General features: G+C 31.8%; 1 protein-coding gene across 1 annotated transcript; it reads left to right on the forward strand.

Annotated features, from left to right (window-relative positions):
• On the forward strand, positions 1–25,179 carry LOC139511136 (uncharacterized). The gene is made up of 4 exons (XM_071297709.1): positions 1–89; positions 11,157–11,308; positions 14,104–14,236; positions 25,009–25,179. Exons 1-4 carry the CDS (start codon positions 33–35, stop codon positions 25,177–25,179), a joined length of 513 nt encoding a protein of 170 aa, XP_071153810.1. The 5' UTR covers positions 1–32.
• The last annotated feature ends 1,381 nt before the right edge of the window (positions 25,180–26,560 follow it).

The following is a 26,560-nucleotide window of genomic DNA, read 5'->3' on the forward strand; positions in this document are numbered from 1 at the left end:
CTTAACACCGGTCTGTATTGTAGACACATATAATGATGTCGGATCTAAGTTTGTGGCTTTGCCTATTAGTCGCTTTGTCTTTAAGTAATGTAAGTAAATTACATGTTTTGTTTACATGCACATATTAAACTAATATAGTGAAGTGCCCAGATACTGTTTGCGACACACGACATGTGAAAAGCGTTTTATGGAAAGTCGAATTGAACAAATTTTACTTTTCAGTTACTTATATAAATAAGAAGATGTGGTATGATTGTCAATGAGACAACTCTCTACAGGAGAACAAATGACACATAGATTACCAGCTATAGGTCAACGCACGGCCTTCAACATTGAACAAAGCCCATACAGCATAGTCAGCAATAAAAGACGTCGAATGTTGCGTATTTGTTTTTACGTCTATGCAGCCGTTAGTTCGATTGTTGTGTGTCTATTTATCTGTTCTCGTATTTTTCGAAGATGTGGTATGATTGCCCATGAGAAAACTATCCAACAAAGTTGAAATGACGTCGATTTTAATCAATAATTGCCGTTCGGCCATAACACATTAGAAAATGCCCATACCATATTGTCGGATTTAAAAGGCCCCGACATCAAATGTGACTAATTTCAAACGATAAAATTGTATGACTTAATTTATAACACAATTTATAAAAAAAATGAACCGTTGAATACTTAGAAACAAGATCTTGACTTAAGACAGACACATCAAGAATGTGTCTTTTTACTGTTCTGAAACTATTTATTTTGTTTCAGAGTGAAATCAAAGTAGATGTTGTGTAAACGTGAATGCCGAGTCCTCGACCCCCTCCCTATACTACCAAAAACGGCTGATATTTAAGAATTGATAAATATGCATACATGTATATAAGCATATTTTTTTGCAACATATTCTTATATTACATGCTATATTTTTCTTCTTTTATGTACTCCTTTAGATGCAATTGTTTACGATAGCTAAGGTTTTGACAAAGACGGGAAAGTACGATAGACATTCGGTTTAATGTATGAAGTCGTATGAATATCATATATATATCATTATACTTCTCATTAAGAAGAGATTTGGATCGCTAATACGAGAGAGATAATTCGCACTATTCAATATTTGAATGTCACCCCTCGTGCAGACCAATAAAAAATGATAGGTTAAAGGACAGCGAATTAAATTTACATCATTCTCTACAAACAGATCAAATCACACAGAAATTATTAACTATATGTCACCGTATAGCATTTAACAATAAGCAACGCCCACAACGCATAGTAGTTATATAAGTAAAACAATCAAACCAGAAAACTAACAGTCTAATTTATGTACACAATAGTTAACTAAACATATATACCATAGCAATTAACGACTCTTGACCTGATAGAAAAAAATTCTTTAAAAAAGCTTTAAATGTCATTGAAAAATATAGTCTTGGTATAATTATCATAGGAGGTGATATGAACACTTTAATAGATAAATATGAAAAATTAAGAAATAAAAAAAGCCTAGCAATTGTGTGGGATCTCTTTAAAATAGAAGTAAGAGAGAAAACTATAGAACATTGTAAATTAAAAGCTAAACATATAAAAGATGAAATTGAAAAATTGGAATAAAAACTTAAACTGTTGAATGAAATTCATGATAACAACCTGGATGGCAAAAATAATAATTTCCCAAACATAATAGATTCAATAAATAAAACAGAAGAAACGCTACAAATTCTACATTCAGATAAAATAAAAGGGGCACAAATAAGATCACGAGTAGAATGGATAGAAGAGGGCGAAAAAAAAATACAAAATATTTTTTGGGATTAGAAAAATCAAGACAACGAGGAAAAACATTACTACTATTAGGGACAGTAAAGAAGAAATAAAAGAAGATTTAAGGCAAACTATTAGAAACGGGGAGAAACTAGTATGTCCATTTCTATAAGACAACTAACCCTAAATTAAGAAAAATTGAAAATTATATTGAAAAAACTAAAATAAATTACAAACTAACTACACATGAAACAATGAAATTGACGACAACCTGACAATAGAGGGTGTACAAAATATGTCTTTAAAATGAAACTTAATAAAACACTAGGTATCGATGGTCTCTCAATTAAATTTTATAGAGCTTTCTGGTCCAACTCACTAAACTTTGTTGTAGATGTCTTTAATCATTGCTATGGAGAAAAAAAAGAATTGACAAATTCTCAAAAACTAGGATTAATTACCCTCATCTACAAGAAACATTATCCACCAAATTTAGATAATTATAGACCAATTATCTTATTAAATGTAGATACCAGAATTATAGCATATTCTCTTGCACAAAGACTTAAATTAAAACCAATTGCATAAAATCATTCATAGTCATACAGTTATGTAAGAAACAGATATATTGGATTTAATATTAGACAAATCAAAGATATTATAATAGATTATACGGAAAGATTCAATGTAGATGGAGTAATCCTAGTTTTAGACTTCACAAAGGCATTTGACTCGCTAGAATGGGAATTTATGTATTGTTCTATAAAGAAATTTGGCTTTCAGACATCTCTCTTGAGGTGGATAAATACTTTATACACAGATATAAAGGGTTGCGCTGGATTTCAAGACCCTTCAGCATTGAGCGCGGGATCTGTCAAGGGTGTCCCGTGAGTTCTATAATTTTCGTTATTGCTGTTAAAATTTTAGCTAGTAGATTAAGACAAAGTAAAATTTTTAAAGGTTTTCAAAGTAAACTAGATAATAGTACCTTAAAATTAAGCCAGCTTGCAGACGACACATCTTTAGTTTTAAATTCAAAACAAGAAGTGTCATTAACTTTGAATATTATAGAAATTTTTGGACCACTTTCAGGCCTAAAGCTTAACCGAAATAAAGAAATAAAACAGAAGGAATATGGCTCGGCAATTTAAAGTCCTGCAAAGATAAGGTTGAAAACATTTAGTTTACACAAGAACCTATAAAATGTTTGATAATATACTTTGGACTTAATAAAAGTCAGTGTAAAAAATTAAACTTGCAATACGGAAAATCTGAAAAAATAATTAAAAACTGGGATAAAAGAAATTTAATTATGTAAGGTAAGATAACTCTTGTTAAATCATTAATCGTACCGAATATCACTTATGTTGTATCTGTAACCGAAATTGATAAAGAATACCTAGCACAATTAAAAAAAAATATATAGTTTTATATGGAATAATAAACCAGAAAGAGTTAAAAGAGATATAATAAGTAAAAATTACCATGCTGGCGGGCTTAAAATGATAAACATAGATAAAATATTTGTTGGGTAAAAAAAACCTCATTGATAACGAAGATCTATCACCCAATTGGAAAGTCTTAACGTACTGGATGACAAAGATGTAATAACAATGTCGCGGTTTAGGACAATGAACCATAAACTGCCGATTGAAAATGGTAGATGGCAAAACATTCCCCGAGAACAGAGAAAGTGTCCGTTGTACAGAGTTGCTATAGGTGACGAATACAACGATATAATGGAATGCAGCAGTCTCCTGAGAGATAGAACACTACTTGTTGACAAGAAAAATCTAACGAACTGTAATGTTTTAAAATTTAATGCTATTATGCACCAAAACATAAATGTAAACTTCGAAAATTGTTCCAATTTATTAGAATTATAAATGAGAAACTGGATTCTCTCTGATGTTAACCTGTCGGCTATACTGATCATACCGTTGTAAAATATATAACTCATATTTAATGCTTCCTCAACAAATGTACAATGCGATGCAATGTAAATTAATATGTTTTTCTGTATACCTTTGTTCAACTTAGGTGATACCAGAATAAAATGATATACTATAACCAAAATTTTATTTTGATAAATTTGGACAAGAATTCCTTATATTAAATGTCAAGAATATTAATTTGGTCAATAAACTGAAAGAAATAATTCCACAATTTTACTTAAGAATAATCATTTCATGGATAAATTCAAAATCTGAAAAAGAATCAGATCAACTTTCATATAAACAAATTAGACAGCAGCTTATATGGGGCAATAAAAATATCAAATTAAACGGTAAATGTCTCATTTTCAAAAACTGGATAAACAGTAATATTCTATTTGTAGATGACATAACTGATAATAAAGGAAAATTTGATCAAAATATGATTTTAGATAAACTACCCTGCCATGCTAATTTGTTTTCGGAATATTCTAAATGAATGATAGCAGTACCAAACAGTGGTTACAAGAGCTAGCTAAAGAAGAATCAATTAAAACAAAAGTTGCTATTGACTCCGAATATAAATTTAAAGATAGAAAAGGAAAAATGGTATCATTTAAAAACATTTTTTCAAAAGACGAATAGATATTATGAAAAACCAATAGGACTTCAAAAATGTGTTGCACACTGAATAACCAGCGTAGCGGGTTATTTAAAGTGGGCACTACATTTTTTTTTATGTTATTTCGAATACACAGCTACTTTTTCATAGGTTCTATTTCTGTACTAAAAATATATAGTACTGGAAATTTACTTTTTATTAAGTACTACTTCTTTACTTCATTATTATTGTAATATTTAAGTACTTGTATTTTACAGTACTTCATTTTTACTAAATATTTTGGTACAAAAATAATACCAAAAGTGATCATAATATTCCATGTTTAAAATCATAATTTTAGGGATTTGAAATAGAAAAACTTTCAAAATGCTGAAAATGTAACGATAGTAACCAAAAATCTGTAGTACCCACATTTCAAGTACAAATAAAGTACTGTAAAATACAGCTACCTAAATATTACAATAATTGTAAAGTAACAAAATAGTACTGAATATTAAAAGTAAATTTCCAGTACTACATATTTTTAGTACAGAAATAGTACCTATGAAAAAGGAGCTGTGAAGGCAGCAAAATATTACAGTCATTTCTTATAATTTAATTCTTAATTCCATTTTAAACCGGGGTAAACCAGAAAAAACGTTGACGACAAGACGGTCACATGACAAAATTATGTATATGAACCAATCAGAAGACGCATCCAAAATTAAATTATTACTTTATATATTGTGCACGAATATAAGTTATACGGTTCGCTACTGACCCCCTACTGATCCATAGAGGGTTAGTAAAATTCATATGGGGTGAAGCTGGAGGCCGAATCCCCGATGGATTTTATTCTCCCTCTATGGTCCGTTGAGGGTCAGTAGCTAACCGTATAACGAATTTATCGCACGCTTGACTTTTTTTACTGCGTTATTTTGAAAAATAAACTACGAAACACAACAACATTTATAGATGACGTTACCATTAACGAGTCATGAACCCCCTATGGTTTCATAGCGGGTCACCACGAGTCATGAACCCCCTACGGTTCCATAGCGGGTCACCACGTGACGGCGATAAACCAATCACAACGTGATATTTCACCCGCGGTGCGATAACAATTACTAACCTTATCACTGAAATGCTATATACTAACATTAACGAGGCCGGGATAAGGTACCGGTTCTTTATGTATCTCTAACAAAGGTAAAATTCAAATAAAATAATATAACAGTTAAAAAAAATTTTTTTTTTTTTTTTAAACCATAGATTACGTTCATCCACGTTTTCTTGATTGTGACTAACGTAATTAAATGTATCACCGGTTTTGTATTTATATGAGCAACATGACAGGAACCATATGTGGAGCAGGATCTTCTTACCCTTCCGAAGCGACAGTTTTAGTGGGGTCCGTGTTGTTCAGTCTTTAGTTTCCGATATATTGTGTTTTGTAGAATGTTAACTATCTTTTCATTGTTTTCGTTTTTCTTTTTTTTTTGCCATGGCATCGTCAGACTTATGATAGATCTAAGAAGATGTGGTATGAGTGCCAATGAGACAATTCTCCATCCAAGTCACACTTTATAAAGGAAACCATTATAGGTCAAAGTACGGTCTTCAACATCGAGCCTTGGTTCATACCGAACAACAAGCTGTCCTTTTTGGTATATTTTGAATCATCTTGCAGACAAAGCCCCAAATAACATCGTTTTTGTCTGTAAAAGTCACTACATTAATTGCTTGATAAACGAATTAGGTATAGACAATTCACTTGGAAACTCAACATATACCCTCACGACACTTACCAAAGAGGAAATCCTGGATAATCATAGGTCTGTTCTTTGTTCCTTTGGTATTTCAACCAAAGATGAAGAACTGGATCTTCCATCACTGTATTGGATACCTAAACTACATAAGTGTCCTTACAAACAACGGTATATTGCTGGGTCTTCCAAGTGCTCCACGAAACCTCTTTCTAAATTATTAACATCTATTTTATCAGCAATCAAAGACCGGCTTCAAAGTTATTGTGAAAATGCCTATTCTAGAGGTGGCGTGAATCAGATGTGGATACTTAAAAATTCCAAAGATCTTTTAGAGTACATACAATCTAACTCTCTTTCATCTTGTAACAGTATTAAAACATTTGACTTTTCTACTCTTTACACAAGTATTCCACATTCCAAACTAAAAGACAAATTGAAAGAGTTGGTATTACTTTGCTTCATAAAAAAGAATGGCCAACGTAGATACAAGTATCTTGTCTTAGGGAGGGATAAATCATACTTTGTAATGAATCACTCTGATTCAAACAAAAAATTCTCTGAAACCGATATTATCAGGATGCTTGATTTCTTGATTGACAACATATTTGTAACGTTCGGAGGACGTGTTTTTCAACAGACTGTCGGCATCCCAATGGGAACAAACTGTGCCCCTCTACTTGCCGACTTGTTTCTTTATTACTACGAGGCTGACTTTATGCAGGAACTTCTTAGAAAGAAAGATAAGAAGTTAGCAATATCCTTTAACTCTAATTTCCGCTATATAGATTACTTTCTTTCACTAAACAATTCAAAATTTGGTGACTATGTGGAACGCATCTATCCCATCGAATTGGAGATAAAGGATACTACAGATACAGTTAAGTCGGCTTCATATATCTTGACTTACATCTAGAAATTGACAATGAGGGTCGGTTGAAAACAAAACTTTACGACAATAGAGATGATTTCAGCTTTCCAATTGTGAACTTTCCATTTCTAAGTAGCAACATTCCAGCAGCACCTGCATACGGGGTATATATCTCTCAATTGATACGATATTCCCGTGCTTGCATTTCCTATCATGATTTTCTTGATACAGGGTTACTGCTCACAAGGAAGCTATTAAACCAAGAGTTCCAAATGGTGAAGTTGAAATCATCCCTTCGTAAATTTTACGGACGCCATCACGAGTTGGTTGACCGTTATGTAATAACCGTTTCACAAATGATATCGGATATGTTCCTTACGTCGTAACTACAATCCCCTTCCCTTTCATGAATGTGACCTACCGAATTAGACTATTTACCGGATTTGTAAACACATAAACAACACGACGGGTGCCACATGTGGAGCAGGATCTGCTTACCCTTTCGGAGCACCTGAGATCACTCCTAGTTTTTGGTGGGGTTCGTGTTGTTTATTCTTTAGTTTTCTATGTTGTGTCATGTGTACTATTGTTTTTCTGTTTGTCTTTTTCATTTTTAGCCATGGCGTTGTCAGTTTGTTTTAGATTTATGAGTTTGACTGTCCCTTTGGTATCTTTTGTCCCCCTTTTTTTGAATCACCTAATTCTTCCCACATAAGCAAGAAGCTGGATGGAACATGTGGAGCAGGATATGCTTACCCTTCCGGACCATATGATATCATCCAGTTTTTGTTAGGGTTCCTGTTGCTCATATTTTAGTTTCTATGTTGTAGTTTATAGAGTGTTGTTAGCTTTTTGCAGCTTTTCGTGTTTTTTGTTGTTGTGAGTCTGGACATTCCTTTGGTAACTTTTGCCTCTCTTTTACAGAGAAAATAATCATATAAAACACAAACACCACAAATAGTTATCAAAGGTACCAGGATTATAATTTAGTACGCCAGACGCGCGCTTCGTCCACACAAGACCCACCAGTGACACAAAGACAGGTTAACATTGTTGAAATCATACCTTTCTTAAACTTGTTTAATTTCATATGTATTATTTTCACATATTAAGATTGTAAGACTTTCTGAAAATTACCGTTGTGTTAAATTAATTTTGGGGGAATAGGATATACTTCTTTATTCAAATAAGGGCTGACATTATAATGAAATATGTAAACCTCTGTTATATAGATTAGATAACAGATACATATTATAACTTAATATACTCGTCAAAATGCATATAACAATATCGGTCAATACATTCAGCAGCCAGCCATACGCAATGGTGTACTGACAAGGTCAGAGATAGTAAAGTGACCAGTTTAAACAAATATATATACAAACATTATGAATAAATAAATCTTATTGAGGTTCAAAGAAAAGGGAATATATAAGTATAAAACGAGGTTTCTTTAAGGTAATAAACGCTGAGTCACTAAGTTTTCATAAATAAGTGAGTTAATCGACTCAGTTTACACACCAATAATCTCTAGATAATGTCCTTGATCCTGTTACATATATAAGACAAATTGGTAGAATATTCATAAACAAGTGATATCATAGCAACTAACTTTTATCAGAAGTTAGTTATCTGAATCATATCTTAGTTATAAACTTAGCTGTTCTGAAAAGGTTAACTTAATGGTCTTGAGTACAAATGTAGTTACTGTTAAAGCTCACCATAATGTTAAAATATGCCACATTCATTATATGCTTGGTCAAGTCGGAAGTCTGTAATATAGTGGTTGTCACTGGTTGATGTAGGTCATATTTGTTTTTTCAGTTTACCGAGCAAGACCATCATGGGTGTGCAATATCGTTTATATATAACCTCATCATCATTTGGTTTCTTAGTGTAATAAAACACATTACTCTAAAATCAAACATGATCATCTTCTTTATATCACGTAATGGTTCTCTTTTGAAGCCGTATTCTGGTAATAATTTAAAAAAAGTTTTTTGTCTACTATTAAATTGGGGTACAATATGCTGGTAAATAACTGTTACACATGTTTCATTCTGCTGCCAAGAATACACTATTTCAAGTTGTGGTATGCATAATGTAATCTCCAACAGCACGGATCCTGCTACTTGTAGAATCATTTGTGGCTTTAATATGGTGTATACAATGTCAGAACTCAAATGAAGCAGACGTGCTGTCTAAATTAATCTGCATTAGTGACTTCTCGATTCCTAAAGTCAAATATACGAAAGAAGTGTCACACACCCTAGCAGAAACATACATGATACACAAACACACAAAAACTGAACATCATAGACACCACTTTATTCCAGAAACTTTAAACTTATGTCAAATGCTTAGGGAAAAAATATAATTTGAACCTACATAAGACATATTTAACTTTTTTGACAAAGACTATTAAAATGAAAATTGAATTATAGTATCTCCCCATAATGATAGAATGTTAGGAAAATTAACCAGAGTTATCTAACAGTAATCAATTAGAAAGGGCCCACACACAATTTTAATTATAGTTTAATTAACGTTAAAACAAATTTCACCTACAAATGAATGTTACCTTGTTTAAATATAAGGACTTTGTTAGCTATTCTACTAATTTTATTAGATATTATGAGTTTTTATGACAAAAGATAAACATGCTAGTTTATACCATCGAAAATGCTTTATACTCTTTTGCGCCTTTTTCTACTAATTGTATTAGATTATTATCAAAAGATAAACATGCTAGGTTATTCCATGGAAAATTCTATATATTCTTTCCCGCCTTTTTTTAAATTGATGAATTTGTTTTTGTTTTTGTTTTTAAGAATCATTAATTATTTTGGTTTCAAAAATTAAGTTTAATATATTTCGATATCCGAAACTTTGTCTTCAATCCACCCAATAGAGGGTAATTCATAGAAACATGTCGTGCCAACTTAAATGAAAAACAAGAAGACAAACATTGAACGAATAAATTTGATCTATGACACAATGTAAATACAAAATTAATAAGATAAAAAAGGTGGGATGTACACAATTAATACATTATATAGACACCTAAAAATGTAAAAAACAACACCAATATTTAAAAAAAGGAAACATTAAATGTAATTGTCTTTAAATATTTCGGATAACAGATATCATGAATCATTTTTTTTTTATATAAATAAGGCCGTTAGTTTTCTTGTTTGAATTGTTTTAAAATTGTCATTTCGGGGCCTTTTATAGCTGACTATGCGGTATGGGATTTGCTCATTGTTGAAGGCCGTACGGTGACCTATAGTTGTTAATTACTATTTCATTTTGGTCTCTTGTGGAGAGTTGTCTCCTTGGCAATCATACCACATCTTCTTTTTTACAATCTACTCTGATGACTGATTGCCCCTCATCTTGCAATACAGTTTACCATTTGATTAGAAAATCAGTTCTTTTCATGAGTTTTATTTTATAACATATGGCATAAATAGAAATAATGAAACACAACTTGATTATTTTTTTTAAATATATGTTTTTTTATTTGAATTTAGTAATACCAAATACTTGTCGACATTTCACTGTGGTCATACCCCTATCGTTTTTTTCTCAAATTTCAAATTTTAAATAGTTGTTTTAAATCAAATATTATATGAATATATTACGTTTCACAAATGATATTGGATATGTTCCTCACGTCGTAACTACAATCCCCTTCCCTTTCATGAATGTGACCTACCGAATTAGACAATTTACCGGACTTGTAATAACATGAGCAACACGACAGGTACCACATGTGGAGCAGGATCTGCTTACCCTTCAAGAGCGCCTGAGTCATCCCTTCCTTTTGGTGGGGTTCGTGTTGCTTATTCTTTAGTTTTCTATGTTGTGTCAAGTGTACTATTGTTTGTCTGTTTGTCTTTTTCATTTTTAGCCATGGAGTTGTCAGTTTATTTTCGATTTATGAGTTTGAATGTCCCTCTTTTACTGAGCATATGTTAATATATCTGTGTTTTCATCAATATTTAAATCTGATCAACCCTGTAATAGGACATCAACATTGATATGATTTAATAGCGTCAGTTTTTGAAAGAGCAGGAAGACAAAGAGTTGCCCGACAAGTGATCACAGAAGAGATTTTTGTTTTGTCTCCTACTTTAGAGAGAATCCCAATCGTATTATGTATACAATTTCCGTCAAGGTGTTTCCTTAACGTAAATGTATTAAACTATATTTACTTTTCCTTTGTTTAGGTTTATGGTGGTAGCAACACAATACTGGACATACATTTATCTGATCTCACAACAGACAACAAACTGGCTAATGGTAGGTGTTGTCAAGGTGCAAAAAAAGTCAACCGTGAATGTCAAAAACCGTGTCATATTGTTTTGACACTATGTTATGGGTATGTTATTACTTTCTTTTTCATTATATTTTTAGAAAACGCACAAATATATTTGCTATGACACACGATTTCTTCTTATTGATGGATTAATTCTTGTTTTGTCGCCAATTTCTTCCCTACTGTCTTTTTCTTGGCCGCCAGTTTGCAAAACTCAGTAAAAACCCGTCTAATTTTCATTTAATCGATGAATTCAATAACCCTCACCGATACCTTGATGAAATTTTCATTAGATAATCAAGAACTCTTCAAATATACTGCCAAAACTTACCCCAAAAAAAAATAGTACTTTTAAGAAATCAAAAAAATGCAGAAATGAATGAGCTTTCCTATAATTAGATATTTCAGTTTTACACCACAAACTCTATGCAAAAAAATTCAAACAAAAGATGTTTTTTTCTTTCCCTATTGTTATTTTTTCCATTTTGGACAATAGTATTTTATTGGCACCATCTTATGGTGTTTATATATATATCTCAACTCCTCGCTATGCCCGTGTCTGTAGTAACGTTTTGAATTTCAATTAACATAATCTTTGTATTATTAGTAAATTATTTAGGGATTTTTCGTTACCACAAATTGCTAAAACCTTTGCAAAATTCTTTTATAGAAACAAAGATTTGGCTTTCACAATCATTTATATAGGATTTCTCTATATTTTTCTATAAATGAACTTTATCTTATAGTTAATAGAAAAATAAAATAAAAAAATGGGGTCACCGTTCATTTGCGCTCACAATCTGCCTTCGAAAGAAGCATACATCTTAGTAAAAGTGTTTTTTTTTCTGTTGAACTATTAGGAAAAATAAATGTAATATCGAAATAAAAAAAGAAATTTATTACAGAAATCGCTCAAATTTTACAATAATTTAGTTTAAGTACAGCATATATCGAAATTATATTAAAAAATATAGGTCACCGATGAGTTAAAAGAGATATTTCAATTTTAAAGCCAAAAAATGGCATTTTTCCACCAAAGGGAGATAATTTGGAGTTTTTTCAATGATGTTTACATTTTAAAATTCATCTGAAGCCAACACAAATTAATTGTTTTGAATGTCTTTTGTACCATATGATAAAGTAACAACTACAAAAGGTAATAAATAAAATTTGTAATGAAAAACAAATGTTTAATTTTTTTCTGAAATTTTTTATACCCTCGAGCCTCCTTAAAACGGAATATCCTAACTCTATCTGAGAGCCCAAAAATTAAGTTACAATCCGGGTAAACTTATCAATCATTTCAATCAACTTATTCTCGAAGGTTACCAATTCAACACAGTAACTATATATTTAAATATTGTTTTATCGATATAAATAATGATGTAAGTATCCGTTAATCAAAACTGTACTAAACATCGTTGTTTTACACATACAGTACTACGGAACTACACTCTGTCGATGCATATAATGTCATGTTTTTCTCTGGTTGTTAATGACGCCTTTATACAAAATACATTGGGTGTTGGACATGCACTGATTGATAATTTAGTCTTAGATACATGATTTTTAGCGTGAACCCTTATATATATTGGCGAGTTTTGGAAGTGTCTATGGGCCACTCAATATACCTCTGCTCGGAATCAAGGTTCTCGGAACGTCTCTATATAGCATTAATTATACAATTACTTGTATGATATATTACATATATATTAAATGAATAAATAACCATACTCTACACCAGTAGAAAAAAACCCGAATACTAAACCTCTTTAGTACCCAAAACATAAACAACATCACTGCTTCTAGTTGAAGAACGTACTTTGACATATAATGGTTTACTTTTATAAATTGTAATTTGGATGGAGAGTTGTTTCATTGACACTCATACCACATCTTCTTATATCTACTGAATGACCGTTACAAATCTAATTTTCATGGATACATTTAGTTGAAGTTACTCGAATCCTGTCGTTATTTCTTTGTATAGATTGACACAAAAGGTAATGTTTAGCTATTTACGTTGTTATTAACAATATCGCGGCTTTCATGTTGCTAACTTGACGATTAAATTCTGTTTGATATTTTATGGTATGTCAAGTTTTTGGCTGTTTTTTGTTTTTATCTTTTACTTTAACCGAAAATGTTTTCTGTCCTTATACCAAAAATACGACAGCAGTCCTTTTGCGCCAATTACTATTTTTCAGGGGTATCATTTGCGCCAAATTTTGTTTTCCAAATGTATCAATTGCGCCAATATTCGGAACTCATTTGAGCCAGTTTACCTGTACACATATCTATCATAAATATTAATGATTAATATTTATTCTTATTTTTGGCTTAAAAAGTATCATATGTACATAAAGAGTAGAAAACTGCTTTGCTGAATATTTAATTCAAGATATGCCAAAAGAGAAGAAAATAGAAGATTTTTCTGATTATGTTTTAGCCACATATGTTGGTGACACAGTGCTTTATTCTCACCATCCGTATGGGCTGAAACTCTATCTACCGCAAGACGTACCATGCTTGTAATTTGAAATAATAAAAAAGTGTTTAATACATAAGTCTCACAAGTGGTGCACGAATACAAATATATATTGCCGAAACAAATGTGAAGGTAAAGATCATTACACAGAAATTAATTTCCAAATTCATAACTTATGACTTATTAATTTCTTGATATATATACGTTATACCTATGAGTAACACATACATGGGGTATGGTCCTGTGTATTGCTATTTATCCAATTTAAATCAAATTTGTTCAAACATTAAGTTTGTCAAAATTAAATGTGTTACTTTATATGCATTGAGCGTTAAAAATATTGAACATATATTAATGTTATATTTATCAGGTCCTTTCAAATACCATGTTTATATGGATCTACAAGTTTAACATTGACGCCAAGTCCAACTAGAAAGGAAACATTTGGTGAGAATATAGGAAATACTACGAATCCAGTTTTTCTACAATTGGTAGGATTGAAAGTAAGTACTTCATGATTTAAGGTAGATGGGGTGTCTAAATTATAATCCAAAGAATTTCTTAATAATTTGCCAAAATGTAGTTTATATCCTGCTTGTTTAAGAACATTAATGAAAAGAATGGGTCACCGGACTAATTTTCACACTACAGGTTGTGCAATATTGTCAAATTTTGGATAGATTGTGCATCGAAAACCCAATTTTCGGTCATAAAACTAAAACTACACCATAGAATTTTGAGATAAAATATGAGAAGATAGCTCCAATATTATTCTTTCAGACAAGAAGAAGAAAAAATGGGGTCACCGGACTTGTTTTCTTGCTACATAATAAAATGGGTAAATTCCTAACACATTCTATTGTAAAAGTAACACTATCTGAATTATCTGCCCTTGCATTTGAGTTGTCTCTCCTTATTTGGCAAATTTGGTAAAAAATTAATCAAACAAAAGTTTGTTTTTTTTGGTAAAATACAATCATAAATATGATAAAACATGGCATATTCTATGTTATAATGAAAAATCTTACTCATGAATTACCTACTAATTTCAAAATTTGCACATTTTATCAAAAATCTAGACCTTGTTTTCTGGTATTTCAAAATCCAAAATGGAGGAAGACACCCTATCTACCTTAATAGTTAATATAAGGCAGGCATTACCTGTGAATGGGGACGAAGTCTATGATTTTTTTTTAATTAACAATGTTAAAAAGAGAAACGGAAATACCGTAACGTTTCCGATTTTGGTTCTGTTTTTAGGGATTTTAGTTGTGACGTTATTTAAGTTATGACGTCATATTCAATGTAAGCAAAGAAACGCTGTAATCAGGTAACGTTTTTATAATAACAAACATTTTTTTTTAAAATGAATTAGTATTAGTTCCTTTCTTAGACTGATAAATATACATTTTATTCAAAGTCTCATGTATACAAGACCGGAAACGGAAGTAGACTTCTGCGCAGATCCGGAAATTTAAAAACGCGACAAAAAAAATTGAACGATTTTCAGTTCATTAGTACAATGAAAAATTCGGGAAATTTTCCCGATTTTTTTTTTTTAATTTTTTTATTGAATTTTCTACTGTAATAGGGGACTTCGTCCTCATAATATTCTTCCTCGGACTACTGGTATTCGGCGAATGGAAATTATATTAAGGGATCAATACAAATCTTTGTTTTTTTTCCATTATGTTATGTGCCATAGAACTGCATTGAATCGACACTACAACAATAGATATAGGAAGATGTGGTGTGAGTGCCAATGAGACAACTCTCCATACAAAGTTCATTATATTTTTTAAGCAATGCACATGTATATATATATAAAAAAAAAATGTGGTATAATTGCCAATGAGACAACTCTCCACAAGAGACTACATGACACAGAAATTAGCAACTATAGGTCACCGTACAGCCTTCAACAATTAGCAAAACCCTAACCGCATAGTCAGCTATAAAAGGCCCCGAAAGACAAATGGTAAACAATTCAAACGAGAAAACTAAAGATATGATCACAACTTACCGGATAGCATGAATAGACGCCTAACAGATGAAAAAAAAAAATTCAGTTGCCGTACAAAACGGACGCCTACCGAATGTACAACGGACAGTTCATCCGTTGAACTTCCGTTTAAAGTTTTGAACATGCTCAAATCTTTCCGCCGGACAGATCAGACGTCGACGGATAAAACGGATGCTGAACGGACATGAAACGGAAATGGACGGATGTAAAACGGATAAGAACGGACGTCTAACGAACATGAACTGATTGAAAAAAGTTATCCGTTTGGCGTCCGCTCGCGCTATCCGTTAAGGTGTGAGTAACGGCCTCATTTATGTCTAAAAAAAAGAGCGAAAAACAAATATGTAGTGCATCAACAGGCTCCTGAATTTGGACAGGCACTTACATACATAATTTGGCTAGTTTAATCATGTTAGTGAGATCCCAACCCTCACCCTAACCTGGGACGGTGATACAACATTACAACATAAGAACGAACTATAAAAATGAGTTGAAAAAGGCTTATCTCATCAGATGGATACAAATAGAAATACTACACAAGGTGGACGTAGCCAGGTACTTGTATACACAGCTACTTTTGCATAGGTACTATTTCTGTACTAAAAATATGTAGTACTGGAAATTTACTTTTAATATTTGGTACTATTTCTATACTTTAAAATAATTGTAATATTTAGGTACTTGTATTTTACAGTACTTGATTTGTACTAAATATTTTGGTAAAGAAATTATACAATATTCCATGTTTCAAAATCCTAACTTTAAGAGATTTGAAATAGAAAAACTTTTAAAATGCTGAAAATGTAACGGTAGCAACCAAAAATCTGTAGTACCTAAATATTACAATATTTCAAAGTAACAAAATAGCACTGAATATTAAAAGTAGATTTCCAGTACTACAGATTTGTAGTACAAAAAGACAATTTGTACAGATCTGAGAGAACTCGCAGTTACTGACAGCTTGTTCAAAGCTACTTACAACTAATAACAAAAATCCTGCATCTAAGACTAAATTATCAATCGATACACATCCAAAATCCAATGGACTTAGTGTAAAGACGTCATAAACAGTTAAAGAAAAACATTACCTTGTGCAATTCAACAGATTGTTGATCCATGAATGTGTATATGTACATGTATATAACAATAATATTTAGTTTGCTTTCAATTTACTGATAAAAAAATCAATAATTATACCTATAAGTCAATATTCAATGATCTTATTACAGTGTTGGATTGGTAATGTTTTAGAATGAGTTTATTTGTGTAAAGTAAACACATTTAGATGGTGCCAAAGGAACATCGCCATCTAAAAGGGGAAATTAACAATAGGTAACGAAAAGTTGTCTCTTTTGTCATAAATTTTAGTGTGGAGTTTCCCTTGTCAAAATATCTGAATCTAGGAAAGGATAGTTAATACCGTATGAATTTGATTTATTTAAAGTTAGTTCCTTTGGGTAAATTTCGGCAGTATATTTATAAAATTCTTGATTATTTAACGAAATAATATCTCCAAGATAACGATTAGTATTGTTGAATTGATCAATCAAATGCAATTTACGGACTTGAATGTAGATGAATTTAAAATTTCATTCTTAAGAACGTCCGTGTAGTATTTATGCCATACCATCACCACATTGTTGGCTGCTTTGTCGGCCTATACAAACACAAACCTTTGTGAAAGTTTTAGAAGTTTATTTCTTATTCTGGCGTATTATGTACTCTTTTATTTATTTCTGAATTAATTTCAAAATGTGATATTTTATTATCTACATTCATACATTTATTTAAATAAGAATCAGATTTTTCCCGTTTACACCAATTTTTACAAAACGAGGAAAGAGCATCTTTGGTGACCTGACGACACTGTTTCCAATCTTTTGTAGATAGAGGACATTATTTTCGTCCTTTTCCAAATTTCTTTTATCCTCTCTGTCCTGGACGATATTGAGGTTCCCCGTAATAATACGGGCATAGGGAACATAGTTAAACTTCGCCGATTTACAGTTTCAAGTTAAAGGAGTATTATTTTCTACATTGACCTCTGATGTAACCGACGTATAATTTATAATTAAACTTCTGCTGGTTTTTTTCTCTATGTGTATGAAATAATAGTAGGTTCTGTGTTATAAAAATAGGGAGGTATAAAGTCATTGAATATACTAGATAAGTTGATAAAATCTATACCTCTGCTAATATATTTCTAATTTTTAGAAAGTGCCGTTTATGATCCTCAATTTTGTCGATATGCGGGAACAGGCATTGGTATACGCGAATATTCATAGAGAATGCTGACGAAAAAGATAATGTCACACTCCTTGAAAATATCATGTAACTTACTAATTATTTATTGACCCAGTTTACATAATAATTGATGCCTACAATTTTTTATAAATACAGAAAGTAGATTACCAACTGTATAATTTATACGATGTTTAATTCGTTGATTTCGATTGGTCGTTTGCCATATGACCTATTTTTTCGTTGTCTTTTATTCATATTTTTATGATATCAATAGAAGAAGTTGTAGATATGTTTCCTTGTCTAAGTGTATTGTCATTTAGAGGCGGGGAATAAGCTGCCTGAAATTGCTTAATCCAAGACAGTTCGATAACATTAAGGGAATCTCCGTATTGTTTCTAGAAAGGTTCGAGCGGTTGAAATTGTATAAATTTAATATAGTGGTTGTGTTTATCTAAATAAAAACATCAGTAGCATACCGGTGTTCGAAAGACATAAATCGATTGAGAGAAAAAAAATCCAGGTAACAAACTAAAACTGAGGTAAACACATCAACTATAAGAACTAAAACAACGAAACAAGAGAAATACTAAAGTGCAAACAAAAAACTAAACGACAATGCAACCATAGAAACGAACTATTAGATAACAACTGACATTTTACAGGACATTTTAAGAAATATTGAAAAATTAAACTTTTGAAATTCTTAGGTTTTTGGAAGAGGTATAGATGTTCCTGTGTTCATTTAAAAAAAAAACTCCCGTCCCGTTTGCTACGTAATGTATACCACACTTTAGCTTTTTCTCCTGTAATCAGTTAAGTGAGGCTTTGGGTTTTCATATAATGTCATAGGAAAAGGAAAGCGAGTAAAGCTCTCTCGTTAACTGTTGAGCTTAAAGTATTATCAGAAGATAATCTAGATCTGGTTTGTCATTTTCTGGCATTGCATGGGTATATTTGTGGATATCCAAGTGCATTTTTTAAATTTAATAATGTGGTTTCATTGTCACCTTTTACACAATTATAAAAAAAATGCTAAATTTAGATGGGTAATTTCGACTGACCGCGGTAGAATCAATATTTGGAATGAGGTTTTTTCAGCATGTGAATATCCTTTAAGGATTGGTGTATGATGTTTGCGTTCCATTTTGTAAAGTCATGATTAAAGGGTAATACGAAGATTAAATGAGACCAACAGTCATAACATTGAATAAGAGTTACAATAACGGAATATATAAACAATTGATAAATCAGTCGAAAAATTCTTGTAACAGCAACTCTCATAGCGTGATTAAGGGAATCCTGGTCACAGAAAAAAGTAATGAATTCTGGTGCAAAAGTCTTGCAAGTGAACATTAACACGAAGTTGATTAAACGTTCAATGGTTCAACCTAATAGAATACTTGGAGTAAGCAGTGTATGTCATTCCAAGTTTGCAATACAACGCACTGAGTAAAGTAAAAAGAAACTACAATCGATAGATGGATTCCGAAAATGCAAGTGTATGTTTAATAATTTCTTGTATTGTTGAGCCTGCAGTTAAGATGTTGTAAACATATATTACTGTTACTTTTGATTTTGAATAAAACAGTATTAATCTTTTATGATTTTAACAATAATATAACCCGTGATAACGTTGCCAAAGTCGTTGAACATACGAAATTACGCAAAAAGCCAGGTATGATGATATTCCATCAGAAGTGCTTAAGTATGAAAGTGCGATCAACTTACTGTGTGTTATATGCAATGGTTGTTTTGAATGGGTAAAGGACCTGAACATTGGATATCTGGGATTGTAAACCCCATATTAAAACTGGGAACAACCGATTACATTCATACTGAGCAAAATCTACTGTAGTGTCTTGAATTCACGTTTATGTAAGCAGTTAGAGTACAACGATATTCTGTGTGGGGAACAAAATGGCTTTCGTCAAAAACGCAGCTGTGAAGAGCATATATATATATATATAGCCTTAATTCAGTTATATTAAACAGAAAAATATAAAAACAGTCTACATTCAGTTTTATAGATAGGTAAAAGGCGTTTAATTCAGAACCTAGAAGCCTACTGTGGTATAAACTCCGACGAGCAGATATTCAAGGAAAATTCCTGTCCGCCAGAATGTCAAATGTACTGTCCGCGTGAATAAAAGATAAACTCCATGGTTTGATGTGGACTGTGGTGTGAAACAAGGGTGGTTGTTATCACTGGCAATGTTTGCGACCTATATCAATGGTTTGCCAGAGCGCATTGACAATCTACAAATCGGCATTCGAATAGGAGATGATAACGTTTGTTTTAAATTTTTCACATCACTTGGTGGATGTTAAATTATCAGTCTCCGACGGTATCATCAGCTCAGTAGTCAGTACTTCGGTACTGACATGATTTAACAAATTTTACTAAAATTGTCCGTTTATAAATTTTAAAATTATTAAGAAATTAAGGTTTCAACTCCCTCAGGCAAATAGATATAAAAAGATGTGGTATGAGTGCCAATGAGACAACTCTCCATCCAAGTAACAATTCAGAAAAGTTAACCATTATAGGTCAAGGTACGGCCTTCAACACGGAGCCATGGCTAACACCAAACAGCAAGCTATAAACGGTTCCATAAATTAGTAATGTAAAACCATTCAAACGGGAAAACCAACGGTCTTATCTATATAAAAACGAGAAACGAGAAAAATGTATGAACTACATAAACAAACGACAACTACTGTACAACAGATTCATGGATTAGGACAGTTGCAAACATTTGCAGCGGGATTAAACGTTTTATGGTACCAAACCGTCTCCTTTTACTGAAACAATAGTATAACATCACAACTTAGAACAACACACTATAAAATATCAATTGGAAGGCTAAACTCAATCAAAAAAGTTGGCTTTAGATGAATTTGGCTATTAATTTTTGGTATTTTTGACATATAGCTCTTCAATGGTTTCGGTACTTATACATCTTCGGATTTCAAATGTTTGGCTTTGAGCGTTCCTGATGCAGGTAAATCCAGAAAAGCGCTTAGACGCAAAAATTATTAAACGTGTTGTTTTCAATTTGTTATGAATTACTTTATAACGGTTAGTGAAAATAAGTCATCTGATACAATGACAATAAACCCCACTGATGTAATAAATGAAAAAAAAACACGTTACATAATGTTGGTCCAGTTTATATACAAATAAATTCCTTTAAAAAGGCGTATAATTCTTAAAACTATTTAAAATTGGATTTAAGGAATTAATTTTCCCACTCTCGTAACTTCTATCCCTCGTAAATAGTATATTTGTGTCATTTAATTGGCCTGGCGCATGACTATATTTTTGATTTACGCAAAAATATGTACCACTTGAAATTTGCATTTAATAAAAATAAAATAACTACAAAAACTCTTATTATCATTCAAATTCAAATGCATGTTTTGTGTTTCTTTTTCAAGTTAACGATTAACGCAAAATAAAAATATTTTTTATAAACGTCGAACTAGATTGTGTTATCATGGGCACCATTTTGTTTACAAAAAGAGTTCGGTCAACGTTGTCTGCCGAAAAATAAACAACGTCAAGAACAACTACCGGAAGTCCTATAGATCGATCATATCAAAGTATTCTCTAATATGCAAATCCTTTAAGAATAAATATTGAATTCTACTTACTTGCGACTTCTATATATAAACACAATTAAGGCAACTGTAGTATACCAGTGTCCGATAGTCATAAATCAATTATATTTTTAATTGGTTTTGCGTCTCTACCTTTGATGAAGATCATCTTTTTTTTAAAGTTTTTGTAATCTTCTATGCTTTTTGCTTTAACAATTTTGTGATGAAAATGGCCAAGTTGGGGCATATTCGAAATTCTTTATCTTTTTACCAGTTTTTATCATTACATTCCTTATCATTTTCTTCATTTATTTCGATTTCTGGAAATTCTCATTGTTTTGCAGATTTAAAGGCATCAATAGGGTTGACAAAAAGTACATAGTTTATTACATTCAAAGTTATGTTTTAATTTGTATTCTAATACTACGTGCTTCTTTCGCTATGTAAACAACACCTTGATAAAATTCTCAATATATATATCTAGCAAAGACTCAGTAATGTGCATTATAATAGCTATTACAATATACCTCCCACGAAAATCCACATGTATCGTAACCTTGGTGCATAAGATATGCTGGTTTTTATACTCGTTTTAATACATAACTAAGAAAAATAATGAATCTAATTTCAGACTAATGTACAACATAAAGATAAAATACAAATCCGCGACAGTCGATTAATGTTTTTGTTGCGTTAACTTCATTTTAAAACAAGACTTCATACGAATGAAAACGCTCAAGCTGATGCTCCAAATTGGATTAATATTGCATTAAAATGAAGTTTCGAGGTAGGTGTCGATTTAATTGCTATTCTATAGTGTATTATTTGCACATTAACTGATTTCAGTAAGTCTACATGGCAGCTCCTTAATTATGAGATGTCAACTTAGGATTTGACGATAGCTGACGAAAAAAATGTATATAATAAAAGGGCTCCAAAATTACTAGTGTAAAACCAATCAAACGGGAAAACCAACGGTCTAATCTATATTAAACACATTTTTGCTAGCGGTTATCTGACTTGGCCAGTGATGTGCCTTAATTTTATCCCTCGCTGTGGGTAACCCTCAGAATAAATTTTAAATATCACGGAACAGGCCATTATTCAATTTATAACAAATCTATGGCTTCCATGATTTTTTTTCATTGAAAAACTCAAGGCCACACATTTTTTTAACTGTGCAACACTCTTCGTTGATAACTTTTCATATGAAATATAAATGCGACCCTTTCTATTATAAACCAACGAAAATGGAACTTTTAAATTTTTAACTTTGTTAATTGTTTTAATTTTTGACAAATAAGGTGAGTTTTTTATTTAAATTTTATAAATGATTGTTTTCATAGAATTATTGGAAACTTGCAAGCGCAGTCTATAACTTGAACGCATAATTAAGATCCATATATGAATACATACATCTAGATACAAAATATAATACACTTGTACATGAAATACAAATGTTTTAAAATGTATCGTAAATCACATGTCGAAAGGTAAACTATTAATAAAAGATCTTTTTACTTCAGTGTCTCGGACAGTTTCTTATTGCTAAAACTATCACATATACCAAGGTCCAACTTAACAAAGCTGTTTTATGACTAAAAAATGTCCCAGAATGGTCTTACGAAGTGGGTTTTACAAAGTAGTCCTAACGTAGGAAAAGTCGTTATAATCTCACAAATCGTTATTTCGTCGTTATTTCGTGTTATCTGAATCTGTTGATACAATTTTCAATGCATTTTTGTTTTATTCAAATGACCAAAATTATCAGTTGACCCCTTCAGAAGTAATTGCCCTTTCTAGTCATTTTTACCAATTTTTCTTAATTTTTGTAATCTTTTGTAATCTTTTACAAAAATCTTCTCCTCTGAAACTATTAAGACAAAATGTAACCAAACTTGCCCACAATCATCATAAGAGTATCTAGTTTAAAAGATTAGTCCAATGACCCTGCCGGCGAACCAAGATGGCAGACATGGCTTACAAGGTACATAGGGTAAAATGCAGTTTTTGGTTTATTTTTTCTAAAATATTTAAAGCATTTAGAGCAAATCTGACTGGTGGCAAATCTGTTCATCAGATTTAGATATATCTGCCCAGAAATTTTCAGTCAAATCTGACATCCCGTTGTTTGGTTGGTGTCCTGAGCTAGTAGTTTTATGGAAATTTTACTGTTTTTTACTATGATCTTAGATATCATTATCGTATCTCATGATATCTTATACTATAAATTATGATTTTAACCTTATTTTACATGATTTACAAAGCATCAGTAAATACAGGTGAGCGACACAGGCTCTTTAGAGTTTTATATAGATTATAGGCGTAATACTACCATTGTTCTTTCCCTTTAAGTCTTTGTTAAATTTGCACTTTTCCATAAAATGTGCAAAATTTATCTTTGTTTCAAATGGAGAAAAATTTCGCTGGAGTAAAATGTTTCCTGTCCAGTATTTCAGAAAACAAAGCACATAATGTTTCATTGCATATAAGAAAATAATCATCGCAGGTAGTTAACCAATCAAACTTTCACGTTTTTACTTCCTGTGTACAAGCTTCAGTAACTATGCAATCTCAAGTTTTCAACTTCTATAGAAACATTAAATAAAAAAAGGCTTCGAAACACCCAAGATATATGTCCATGTAACAGATATTTTTTACTGCAATGAAATATAAGATAAATTTCCGACAACTGTCAAATTCAAGTGAATATTTTATTCGATCCTTTTTCGTATGCAATCGGATGTAACGTACTAATATCTGACTATGCGGTATGGATTTTGCTCATTGTTGAGGGCCGTACGTTGACCTACAGTTTTTAATTTCTGTGTCATTTTGGTCTTTTGTGGCATTGGCAATCATACCACATCTTTTATTATATAATACAATGATTTCGTGGTATTCCACCTAGACCGTTGGGTTTCCTCTTTGAATGGTTTAAATTTGTCATTTTTGGGCTCTTTATAGCTTTCAGTTATGTGTGAGCCAGTGATCTGTGTTGTCGTACCTTGACCTATAATGGTTGACTTTTGTACAAATTTTGACTTTGATGGACAGCTCTCATTGGCACTCATAATTCATCCTCATATATCTATATATTAGTTTAGAGAAAAGTAAGTGCGCTAAATTTTTAGAATCGTTAGACTTTGGACGTCAAATTAAGGGCATTTAAATATGATCAAAAAGACATAACATATAGATATTCCCTGAAGCAGCTGGGTACCTTTTTACAGACATAATCTGTTTGGTTTACTCTTTACCTAAATAGTTGTTAATATTTATGTCACCTATAAGTGCATTTGAGACGGGATAATATCCATCAATAGTATGCGAGCTGATTTGATTAAATCCTTTAGAGAAATGTGAATATATATGATAAATATCAAGATTCATCATTGTTTATTACAGTCCTACTACAGTGGACATGTGTATGCCTACGATCTGTATCAGAATACAAAAAACTTGATATACGACACACAAATGTACTTTAATACCAGAACTAATTTCCAACAAACATATGAAGGATCAAAGTGGAATCAGCTAATAGTTCCGCATTCACCAACAGTTCACTTCAGGTAAATAATTTTTCTAACGTTAGGTATTTATATCAGAAAATCAAACATTCAGTTAAAGCGGCATAGCACAGGTCACGTCACAGATTTTTGAATATGTTGTCATACAACCTCGGATTCTTAAGTGTGAACTAAGCAATATTTAAAAGAAATAAGCCTATCTATTTAATTTGGAATGATATTGAATTGTATAATTAAATTTTAAACGAATATGGATATTTGTATAGAAAGCACTTTAAAAGGTAACTATTATTTAAGTTCATCATGTTCAAAAACCACTGGGTCGATGCCACTGCTGGTGGACGTTTCAACCCCGAGGGTATCACCAGCCCAGTAGTCAGCACTCGGGTTGTTGTCGCTTGGACACATTCCCAATTTTCTTTCTCAATTTTACTTCGATGTTGACATGAATATCAATTATGTGGTCATTTTTATAAATTTCCTGTTTACAAAACTTTGAATTTTTCGAAAAAAAAAAGGAATTTTTTATCCCAGGAATAGATTAACTTAGTCGTGGCAAAACGTTTTGGTATTTTGGATCCTCAATGTTCTTCAACTTTGTACTTGTTTTGGCTTTTTAACTATTTTGATACGAGCGTCACTGATGAGTCTTATATAGACAAAACGCACGTCTGGCGTATTAAATTATAACCCTGGTAATTTTGATAACTATAACACCATTGGGTAGATGCCACTCCTGGTGGACGTTTCGTCCCAGAGGGTGTCACCATCCCAGTAGTCAGCACTTCGGTGGTCATTTTTATAAATTTCCTGTTTACCAAACTTTGATTTTGTCGAAAAACTAAGGCTTCTCTTACCCCAGGAATAGATTACCTTAGCTGTATTTGGCAGAACGTTTTTGAATTTTGAATCCTCAATGCTGTTTATATTATGTCTTGTTTGGCTTTATAACTATTTTGATATGAGCGTCATTGATGAGTCCGATTTAGACGAAACGCGCGTCTGGTATACTAAAGTATACTCCTAGTAACTTTGATAACTATTTACACCACTGGGTCGATGCCACTGCTGGTGGACGTTTAGTCCCCGAGGGTATCACCAGACCAGTAGTCAGCTCTTCGATGTTGACATGAATCTCAATTATTTGGTCACTTTTATAAATTTCCTGTTACAAAACTTTGAATTTTTCGGAAAAAAGTAAGGAATTTCTTACCACAGGAATAGTTTAACTTAGCCGTATTTGGCAAAACATTTTTGAATTTTGGATCCTCGATGTTCTTCATCTTTGTACTTGTTTTGGCTTTATAACTATTTTAATATGAGCGTCACTGATGAGTCTTATATAGACAAAACGCGCGTCTAGCGTATTAAATTATAACCCTGGTAACTTTGATAACTAGAACACCACTAGGTAGATGCCACTGCTG

This window comes from Mytilus edulis, chromosome 2 (assembly GCF_963676685.1).
Source record: "Mytilus edulis chromosome 2, xbMytEdul2.2, whole genome shotgun sequence".
NCBI classification, from domain to species: Eukaryota; Metazoa; Mollusca; class Bivalvia; order Mytilida; family Mytilidae; genus Mytilus; species Mytilus edulis.

Bases quoted from the DNA above. Each gene is read 5' to 3' on its own strand.
- LOC139511136 (XM_071297709.1), top strand. From the start codon at position 33: ATGATGTCGGATCTAAGTTTGTGGCTTTGCCTATTAGTCGCTTTGTCT. The intron at 11,309-14,103 runs GTATGTTATTAC...TATATTTATCAG, and splicing joins GTTTTGACACTATGTTATGG to GTCCTTTCAAATACCATGTT. The intron at 14,237-25,008 runs GTAAGTACTTCA...TGTTTATTACAG, and splicing joins TACAATTGGTAGGATTGAAA to TCCTACTACAGTGGACATGT.